The 11,208-nt window shown below is 33.7% G+C and overlaps 3 protein-coding genes across 3 annotated transcripts; all 3 read right to left on the minus strand.

Annotated features, from left to right (window-relative positions):
* Positions 1–532: 532 nt before the first annotated feature.
* LOC116403800 (cation/H(+) antiporter 4-like) lies at positions 533–2,812 on the minus strand. Its single transcript, XM_031885363.1, has 2 exons — positions 2,062–2,812; positions 533–1,967 (listed from the first exon to the last, which is right to left on the minus strand). The coding sequence occupies exons 1-2, from the start codon at positions 2,782–2,784 to the stop codon at positions 837–839; spliced, it is 1,854 nt and encodes a 617-aa protein (XP_031741223.1). The 5' UTR covers positions 2,785–2,812; the 3' UTR covers positions 533–836.
* Positions 2,807–4,215, minus strand: LOC116403938 (cation/H(+) antiporter 8-like). Its single transcript, XM_031885882.1, has 2 exons — positions 3,776–4,215; positions 2,807–3,073 (listed from the first exon to the last, which is right to left on the minus strand). Exons 1-2 carry the CDS (start codon positions 4,028–4,030, stop codon positions 2,807–2,809), a joined length of 522 nt encoding a protein of 173 aa, XP_031741742.1. The 5' UTR covers positions 4,031–4,215.
* Positions 4,216–6,002: 1,787 nt separating this feature from the next.
* Positions 6,003–9,339, minus strand: LOC101218934 (calmodulin binding protein PICBP). Its single transcript, XM_004143698.3, has one exon. The coding sequence runs from the start codon at positions 8,965–8,967 to the stop codon at positions 6,565–6,567; it is 2,403 nt and encodes an 800-aa protein (XP_004143746.1). The 5' UTR covers positions 8,968–9,339; the 3' UTR covers positions 6,003–6,564.
* Positions 9,340–11,208: the final 1,869 nt, after the last annotated feature.

Raw genomic sequence — 11,208 nt, forward strand, 5'->3', positions numbered from 1 at the left:
ATGAAGATATGACACTAAAATGCATCTTGTCACTTCCCCTCTTTATGAATACTTGAAGCAAATCTTGATGTTAAGAAAGAGAAAACTTTAAGTTTTGTTAAAGGTACTAATCAACTTTTATCGATGGAAAGAAGAATGAAGAGTGAAGGTGGTATTTGTTAAGTTTTAATAAAATGTTAGAAATGTAGTTGTTTTACGAGCTTCAAAACAATGTAAAATAAGTTTTGAGTTTTGAGTTTCAATTGAAACATATTAAGCGTGGAAATACTAATGCAGTGATATAATACTTTGAAAGAGTGCTATTATAATTGGGGTCAAAATAACTTTTCACATAGTAAAATTTTTCTTTGTAGTCTTTCCTTTAGTTATTCCACGTCTTTTTCTCAATCTTATTATTTTTGTTAATTAGTATAAAAGAAATCACTCATATATAAAAATATTGTTACATAAAAAGAAAATGAAAATGAATTTGTATTCACATAGGTATGTGTGTTTTGCCATTTTGAAGATAAATAGCAAGGGGAGCACACTATTAATTGAAGACCACCGTGTAAAGAACAACTTCAGAAAGGTAAAAAATAGATTTGTTCCAATCAACAATATGGCCTAAAACTATGATACATTAAAATATGAATGAAAAAAAGAATGTTGGTACAACATTAGCTCCACCTATCTTTTTGCAACTCTTTTTATTGCCCAATTACAGTTTCTCAATTTTTTTTGTTGGGTATAATTGGAGTGTGTTGCAGAAAGACGGGTACAACCAAGAATACACTCAAGTATTGCTCTTAAATTATACCAAAATAAAAACACTAAAAATGGATGTAATTGATTGATCATTGTTTATAGAATGACCATTGTTGTTGTTGTTGAACCACCAAGGTGGAGGCTTTAAAATGTGAATCAGCAGAGGCAAGCATGTCTCCAATGATCCCAAGTTCAGGAAACTCATTCCATTCCATCAAACCTGAAGTTTGTGGTGAATCAATTCCTTCTCTTCTTCCAACTATGATAAGATCATATTCATCACCAATAGATCTTATTATTGTTGCTGTCTCTGATCCCTCATCCGCTCTCCTTTCCACATATCTGAAAGGTTCGCCCCCTACAAAACTATGCTTCACGTCGTTCAACAGTTCCGTGTCAAGAACCATCTCCCAATGGCTTATGCTCTCATCTTCTGCAATTAACCGTATCACTGTGAGTTGAGCACTACTCACCTCTTTAACCATGCGTCTAGCAAACGAAAATGCTTCCCTGTCGTCTTGACCACCAAGAAAAACCATTGCAACTTGTAATAACGATGCACAAGAACCTCCAAACGAACGATAGCTCGAAAGATGGCCACGGTCAATGAGGATTCCCACTGAGCACGGTGCTCGCTCAAGGACTTGGCAATTTAATGCCCTTATTGTGCTATCCTCTGAATCCACGAATCCTTCTCTTGTCCATCTTCGATGAAATGGAAGAATTATAATGGAAGTGAGCTTGTTAACCGCTACGGTGCAGATGTCGTCGTGCATTAGTTTCATCGGAGCAATTGCTGTGAATACCTCAATCGATACAACACCTTCGTTCCTCATTTCGTACTTGCGAAGCATTTGAATAATACTATCTGAGACCATCACTTCGGATGAACTTTTTTGTTCATGAAGCTCATGTGTGATGAAAACCGGCGTAGCTCGACCAACCAATTCTACAAGGTGAAGAGCATAAAGAGAAATAGGAGACTCCTCGGTTGGGCATGATGCATCGAGAAGGTTAAGCAAAACAGGAAGACCATCCTGCGTATGAATGCATCCTAGTATGCTCAACTCAGCATCAGGCTTCAAATTGAGAATGTTCTTTTTCTGGTAGTGAGAATATTTTCTTGAAGGATCATAGAACCATTTCACGACCATCGGCATCAGTATCGAGAAAATCAAAATATCAGCAATTAACACTGCAAAAGTCTGCTCATATAATAACTGCAAATTTCACACCAAAAGGACCAAAAGTTACTTATAAATCTAATGTTATATATAAATATATATATATATCTAATGTTATGTAAACCCTTACATTGCTGTCATAAAAGTAAGAGCAAGCAGCAAGCTCTACAATGCCTTTGCTACACATTATGAGGCCAAATGCCAAGGCATCATGAGAAGACATCTTGAAATATAGAGCAGTACCAACAGAAACAGCCAATTTTCCAATACTGGATATAAAGATCACAATAATAGAATGGATCAAAAATTCTCCATCGTAGTAAAGGAATGAAAGATCAACCTTCATCACAGAAATAGTGACAAAGAGCGGAACGAAAACCGATGTAATAATGCTATCCAGTTTCTTCACTAGACTGGCTCCTAAAGGTGGTCCTTCAGGCACAGTCAAACCCAAGATAAATGGTCCTGAATAAACGGTTCGTCCCATAATGTTAGAAGTTACACTAGATACAAGCACCAATAGAATGATGATGCATATGTATCCATCCGGCACAGGCCTCCCACTTGGTGTAGACCTAACAATCCAGAGCATCGCAGGACGAAACAAAAACACAATAAGGACCAACGATCCAATCGCCATAGCAAAAGTCATCAAGCCATTCAAAGCACCCTGGCTTCGAACATTTTCAATAACAGTAATTATCAAGGAGAAACTCAGACCCACCAAATCAGCTACAATTGTAGTAGAAAGTACCAAACGACCAACTTCAGAATTCAGAATTTTGAGATGGTCAAGAAGGCAAACCATAACAGCAAATGAAGTGTATGATTGGTGTGCGGCTATAAACTCCATGTCAGCCGTTCCATGTGTCTTACTAAATCTTGATAAACCAAATGCTGTCAACGAAGCCAAGTATTGCAGGAATAACTATTGATAAAATACCACCTATCAAAGATTGCCTTCCTGATCTTTTAACCACACTTAAATCCATCCTAACTCCAATAAGAAACACAAAAAGTGTGTACCCAAATCCTGCCAGCAAACCCACTATTTCTTGTGATGCAGTGGCAAATACACCATCTTTGAAGTTGTCAAATGACTCAAAACTTCCCCTCCATGATGATCCAAGTATCAAGCCAGTCTGTGGCGAAGCACCAACAAAAGAAGCAGAGAAAAGACAAGCTAAATCATCATCACATTCGAAACCTCAGCTTAAAATATTACTTCTCTATACATTCAATGATCTTCACTTATCATGAATAAACTCAAACATTAATCTAAGTTACAAGTTATTATCTATATTATATTTAATAATTTTGATGCAATCTGAGTGTTTTCCAATTTTAACTTTTTTTTTTTTTTATCATAGGGGTATTTTTGTCATTTTACTATGATATGATATAAGATGTGGCATTAAGATTTTGATCAGGAGATTATTTAAAGTCTTCCATTAAGTTGTTTGATATAAAATGATAAATTGAATAAGCCTTTGGGCTTTTCCTTTTAAGCTAAGCTAGAATAGCTTCTTAAATTTCATCAATCATCCTTTCTTGTAAGTTGTATCGTTGTTTGGAATTCGTGTGAAACCAATTTTTAAAGTGAAAATGAAATAAGTGGTTTCTCGTACGAAAAGGGTTTCTAATTCCAATTCGTTAGCATAATTTTGATATCCTACCATGGTGTAACATAATATATATGTTCCAAGTGGAAAAGGCAATACACATATTTATAATTGAAAGCAAAAGAGACCAGATCATTAAATAAGGAAATCTAAAAGACAAAATCAAAAGAAGAAGACAATAAGAAGTAAAAAGAATAGAAAAAGAGGAAGAGAGAGACTTACAATTATTTGAGAGACAAAAAGAGGGAGACCAAAGAGGCGAAGGAAGGAATGGAGGATGATATTGACAAAGAAAATAAGCAGCATTTGAAACTCCAACAATGGAAGAGGAGAAAACCTAAGTTTACGAGCAGCCCCAAAAACAAATTCCCAAATGCCATCGGAATTAATCTTGGGAGGCGTATTCAAGCAAAGGGTTAGGAAACTCCCATGATCTGAACCAAAAACATCATTGTAAATGGTGACATTGGAAGCCATTGCTTTGTTTTAGGAAAAGGGAAATTTGTTGGGAAGAGCTGAAAGAGCTTATGGGTGTGGATAAAGAAATGTGTGGATTTTATAAAGAAGAAGAGATGAAAAATAAAAGTATGAGAAATATGAAGAAGAAAGAAAGAGTTTTTTGAAAAGTGGTTGGAGTTTGAGGCAACAGAATTGAACTAACAAATAATGGGTTCTTGTTGCTAACCATGTTTGTTAGCATTCAAAGCTCTTCTCATACTGTTTTTTTTTTTCATTTTAAAAAGAAAATCTTTGCTTATATTTAGCAAATTTTTTAAACCTTACCCTCACAGTTTACAACAAAATTCAAACTCCCACTCTTTACCAAATTCTTCATCTTTATCATTTTTAATCCTTTTATTTTATTTTTTAAAATTTCACTTACCTTACCTACCTTGCTTATTTTTGTTCTACTTAATATAACAAAAAAAATTAAAACTTTTGTACCCATAGTTTTTATGATTTGTTTGGATTAAGTTACAAAATTTGATCAATTTGAAATTGGAATAGTATTTTATTTGCTTACAACAAACAGAAGTGAATTACAATTTAAAGAAATGAACATATGTCCAACATCTTAGGAGATATTTAGTCTATTAGAATCAAAGTTATTACTTGGTTTGTGAATTAATCACTAATGAGGCCCTTTAATGGAAAATCTAAAGTGTTTCTCTATTAACCCACTTCATTATGTTTGTATATAGCCATTTGATCTACTTTTTCTCTTTCTCTCTCTTTGTTACATCCAACTCTAGATTATGTTTATCAAATTGAGAATTTGTAGGGATAACTAGCTTTAACTAGTTCATAAATTTAGAAATTTGTTTAAAGAAAATGTACGGCTATCATAATGTTTTGCTTTAGTATTCAAATACTCAACAAACAGAGAAGTTACTCAAAATCGTTGCAACAACTTACACTCTTACCTCCTTTCCTTCTTACCTCCTTCTCTCATTATTTCCTTTCTATAAAAATTTAAAATGTCAATTACAATGACATACTCTCTTGATGTCTATATCTATATTTTAGATATAGATGACCTTATTGAACATAGGATAAAATTAAAGAAGTAGCAAATTCAATTATAGTTAGAAATCTCAAACAAATTAGTTTTATTCGGGCGAAAATGAATTTATTTTACATATGTTTTATAATTACATTTCGCTCCTAATTCTCAAGGTTCTTTTGAGCTCAACTTTGATGCATGTTTCTAAACAGCGATGTTTGGGATTGACACCATTATTTAGAACTTGAATGTTGATATGTAATGCCTACCTTAGAAAATTACTCCTTTGGCAGGTTTTGTTAAGCTTGCCAAGGCCATCAAGGGCCTTTGTAGAGGTCTTGAGGCTAATATATTCCTGTTTTGAGTAGAAACTAATTCTCTTATTATTTGTAAGTTCTCTTCTTATTTGTAAGTTTCTTTTGTTGGAAATTCCAGTTCTGCTAACGAGATCATCCAAGCTTTCATATACTCTATTCCTCATCTCTTCCACAGTAGGTGATGAGCTAGCCACTCATGCTCAAACCTTTGGTTTTTTGACTCTCACTTGAAAACAATCCTCCTTGGACAGATTTTTCCCTTCATTTCGACTCATTTTGTTTAAGTTACCATTTGCTACCATTGTGCCAAAAGAAAATTACAATATCTTCAATGTAAGTCTCTAATTCTCCATTTTCAAATGTAAATTTGGTCGAAAGTCACAAAGTTTTGGTTTGATTACCATCATGTTTTCAAGGTTTCAAAATAGTTTAAATTTTAAAAGCAATTTACCATTTCGAAAGAAAAATAACTTCGAGTAAAATGTGATTTTAGTCATTAGGGCGATTCAAGTTTGAGAGCATGAGAGTACGAGAGTATCATTGGAGAATAAATTTTTCATGAGTAAAACTAATATGTTATATATATCCTTAGGATATCAGTAGAGATGTGAATTGAAAAATGAAAAAATGAAGAAAAGAAAAATGTTTATGAAATTAGCTGAGGGTTTGAAGGTTTTACTAATACACCTTCATCACAAGCACACACATGAACAAGTGACACCATAGCTTAAATTATAATTTACAGACATCAGACATTACTCAACTGTTTTCCTCTTTCATGCCCTTTGAATCAAACACACACAATGACAAACTCTCAAACCTTGCAGTTCACCAACAGGGATGTATGGAAGCAAAGAAAATTTCCCTGCCACTCATTCTTCATCTTTAAAACCATCGTCAACGAATACTTCTGTGTCAAGAAACTGACAATTTTCTAACACACTCAAGTATTTTTCATACTCCTATTACACATCATAATTAGTTCATCTTGCCTCTCTAACATCCTAAACATACAAGCAAGTTGTTGCTGTTGATCATCTGCTACAAACCTTATTCTAGAATCACTATATATATAGTTTTTTTTTTTTTTTTTTTTTGCCTTTTTGAAGTTTTAGTTTCATTAGTCAAACAAAGTTAAAACAAATGAACTTGGTAAGATGGTGTTTGGAGGTTTACCTCTTCTACTACCATCAAAAACAAGCTTGGATGCGTTTGGCAGGAGTAAAAGCTCCCGAAGCATTATTCCGAAGATGGATTTCGTAGCGAGATGTTGGCATGACTGATTCGAAAGCCTCAACCAGAAGTGCCACCTTCTTCTTTTTAGCTGGTGCAAGTTTGGTGACGGTTCGTTGAAGTGCATAATCAACCATCCATTCTTCTGCATTTTTCCTGTCATCAATCAGCTGATGCTTGAGATCCACCTTTTCGCCTTCCGGGTCTGGCACCATAGGCAAGTAATTTGGTTCTCGTGGATTGAAGTCCCGATCTTCTGATTCATCTCCTAATCTCCTGCATTTTGCATTCACTTCCCAATTCTTGGTTGAGAGATCAAGTTCTTGGCTGGATTCGGCTGCGTTATGGGATACTTTTGATGCTTTTAGTAATGAACGTGCTCTATCTTTTCCTTCCACAATGTCGACCGGCACGATGCTACTATCATTCATAGAAGTTTCTTCTATCTTCAGATCACTGGGCTCCTCATTACCTGTCATTTCTAAGACTATCGAAGATTCAGTTTCATCTTCTTCACCAACAGAATTACTGTTTCCAGTAGCAGAGATTTCTTGGAATTGTCCATCAGAATTTTCGGCCTCAATAGCAACCTCATCTCCATGGCTTGAATCATCAAGCTGTTTATTGCTTTCCATTTGATTATCAATATCGGCATCTAGTAATTTCTCTTGCAAGACAAGATCATTGTTGGGGAGCTGGTAATCCAACAGCAAAACTTCTTCATCAGAAACTCTATCAACTTGAAGATCTTGTCCTTCCTCCTCTTTATCTGAAGCTTCCTGTGTTACAAAGGGAGTTTCTTCAACCTCAGCTTCCAGTTCATAATTCAAAATCATCTCCAGATATTCAATTTCATCTCTTTCAGAAACAGCTTGTGTAGCATTCTTCTCATCATATTCATCCTCTAAATAAGAAAGTTGATCAAAGCTTAAGCTCTCCGACACTTGGCTAGCCCCTTCCACCTCCCAATCCGGATGGCGATTCAAGTCGGAATCCTCAATATAGAACTGTTCTTCAAAGTTCCCACTATTTTTATTTACAAAGCCAACAGATCCAGCAAGTTCTCCATTCTGCAAATGAGCCACTTCTGATAAATCCTCAGTTACAGCATTTGATTGATCTTCAACCTCATCCAAACCATCATTTTCCATGCTCAAAAACTGTTGCTCCTCCCATTTTTCCATTTCGGAATCCGTCGAAGCAGCATCATCCTCATACTCATCCCCATGGAAGAAGGTTCCTTCAGTCACTTCTTCACCTACACCAACCTCATACTCCATGGATCCATCAGATATGTTCTCTGCAACTGGTTTATTGTCCTCTTCATTGCTCGATTTCATTTCATATTCCACGGTAGAAGAAGAAACACCAGCACGATCTCCACTCGTTACCCTATCTTGATTAATTGATCCAGCATCATCAACCTTATTTTCAGCATAAACTTCAATGAAAAAGTCCAACCCACCGTCATTTTCCAAATCCTCTGGGACCATTTTTTCTTCATCTAGCACTTTCCCACCAGCATCATCAACTCCTTTCACTCCAAGACCAGAAGGCTCAACTTTTAGATTCTTCAACAAACGTCTCCTTGCAGACAAGAAACACTTCAAAGGAGGCAGAGGAGCATGTCTATGACCATTAAGCGAACAGTAAGTATAGGGACAGACTTTCATGGCTGATGTTCCTTCATACTCAGTTGCTCCAGGGCTCAGCATGAGGTATGCTGGAAACTTAGAATCCTTGAGAGTGGAAGAACATGTAGCTCTATGAGAATCCATGTCTGCACACAGAGCCACTCTTGAAGACTTCTTAAAACTTGGTGCCTTCTTCAAAGTTCTAACCAGTTTCATACTGGAGGATTTTGTCAAACTCTTAGTGGGCTTAAGGCCAGTAACAGACCCATGAGTAGAATTCTCTGAATTCCTTCTTCTGGGTTTCTTACTATCACCACAAATTCGAGAATTCCGAGAACTCACCTGAGAAACCTCTTTCCTTGCATCAAAACAGCTTGTGGATTTCATGTAATTAGGCGAGCCATCGCTGGTTCTAATCACGGATGCTTGATTTTGCTTCTGTTTGATTTCCAAAACATTAGAAGAATTGGGTGGTGGTTTACCGGGCAGAGAGATATTCTTCCTAATCGGCGATGAAGTTAAACTGATCTCGAATTCAGAAAGCTGAATAGCTCGTGATGTCTTCATCATCTTCTTCAAATCAGCTGCTCTGTTTTTACAATCTGGGTTCTGAGAAGAAGAACAAGATGAACTAGTTTTGAAACTCGCAACTCTCTTCTCCCCTTTAACACCACCACCACCACCACTTTGAACTCCAAATTTGTTCGCTACAATTCTCTGAACCATCTTCTGAAATGGGTTTTGATTCGAAAACAGGGGAATATTTCAATCTCTAGAAGAAACCCAATAAGCTTTTTGAAAAGTTAAATGAAATGAAAGAAAAGTCGGAGAGGAAGAAGATTCGTGAAAACCAAAGCGAACCAAAAGGATTCTTTTCTAATTGGAGATGCTTTGGGAGAACAGTGGGATGGAATTTCTTTGTCGATGATGATTTATGAGAACAAAATTTGAAAGTTTCTTTTATTTTTAATTTTTGTTTCTATTGAATTGAATTTATATTATTGGATTTGTGGTCGTGGGATTTGACCTCTCTTATAGCTTTGTTCTTCATTTTCTTCTTCTTCTTCTTGTCTTTTAAGTAATTCAACTCGTTCTCATCGGTTAGGCCATTCTTTTCTTTTCTTTGCTCCTACATATACCGCCATCCATTTTAATAATCATACCACCTTTTGTTTTTCTTTACATATTATATCAGACTCCTATTTTCTATTCATAATCTAATTACTATTTCTACTCATGATATTGGTACAAATTTTACTATTAAATTAATTGTTTTTCTACCTATTATGAGGTTTAATTTTCAAAATAACTTAATATAACTCTACTTCAGTTATGTTCCTTTGATTCACTCAATAGATAAAGACATGATTATCATCTCAAATCTTATAATCTTATATGGTTTGATCACTCCCTCCATAATTTGTTTGACATCAAAAAGAAAATAGATCAATTGTATTTATGTTCATGATCTCGTATTTGTTAGAACTCTAAAATATGCATAATTCACATTTTTTTCTTTTTCGTTAGTAGACCAGAGATTCAAATTGATAGTGCTAATTTTCTTTCAAATATGAAAAAATGAAGAAACCAATTTTCAATCTATATTATTTAACCTTTCCCTCCATGACAATTAATTCTATAGGTTGTGTATTTACTTTAATTTTTAATTGTTTTGGAAGCTGATCTTTTTTATATAATATGTTGATTAGAGGTCATATCTAACTAAAACCATTCATTAGATGAAATAAATATAATATATATATAATATAATATATATATTTGGAGAGCTAATCCTTAGAAACAAATTTCATAAATAAATAAAATATGAAGGGTAAATAAAACATTCCATTTTTTTGTTTAATGAATAAATAAGAAAACATAAAAGGAAAATAGAGTGTTTAAAAGAAAATGAATAAAAAGAGAATTAATTTTGGTTGAATTTCCATTTTGGAGTCATAATTTTCCACAACAAAAAGAATTTTAAAAAAATAATAAGTATAATAAGTATAGTTTTAGAAAGGGTAGAAGAGTAATTTGAGATAATAGGGTGTTGGCATACTTTTACTTTGATACGTAATATTCATAATTGGACTGTTGACGGAGAGGAGAAATGGGCGGTGCCGCTCTTTTACAAAAGATGGAAAGTGGTCGGCTTTAGTGGGCTGCTTGTGGGCCTCTGGTCCATTAACACACGCTCCCCTCCTCCTCCTCCTCTCTTCTTTCAAAATTATTCATTTTTCATTATTATTATTAAATATTCTTTTATGCTTACTTTATTTACATCTCTTTTTTCTTTACTTTTCTTTTCTTTTTATAAAAAAAAAAGAAAGAAAAGCATATTGTTATTATTATTATTTCTCTCCTTTTTATTTAATCTCAAATTCTAATCAAGGATTAGTCAACTTTGAGTAGCGTAATATGAAAGAGACAAATCTCCTATTCTAACCTTATTTTTTACATTTTTATATTTATACAACTATTATTATATATGCATATATAAACCAACCAATTAATTAATACATGTATTACATATCCTCTACAACATTAACATTAAATTAGTTTAAATATTTTTTTTTTTTTTTGGCAAACGTCCTGGTTTATGAAAGTATGCGTTTACGATATTATTGGTAGAAAATATTGAAAATATAAATTTAAAACTAAGTGATTCGAAAAAAACTTAACTATATTTTATGATTTTAAATATGTGTTTGATAGCTCTAAAACAAATTCTAATTTAAACCAATGTTTAGATGTGTTTAATCTTATATATTTATAAATAATAAAACTAATTTTTATTTATTTATTTAGATTTAGTTGACAATAAATTATTATTAATCAATTTATATTTAAATTTTAGTTAAATTATAAATTTAATAGGAGAAAGTGCTATTCACCCGATAAAATTTATTATATATATATATATATATATATATAATTCTTATGGTTTAAAAAAAACTTTTGATAAAT

The sequence above is a fragment of the Cucumis sativus genome, chromosome 5 (genome assembly GCF_000004075.3).
Source record: "Cucumis sativus cultivar 9930 chromosome 5, Cucumber_9930_V3, whole genome shotgun sequence".
Classification (NCBI taxonomy): Eukaryota; Viridiplantae; Streptophyta; class Magnoliopsida; order Cucurbitales; family Cucurbitaceae; genus Cucumis; species Cucumis sativus.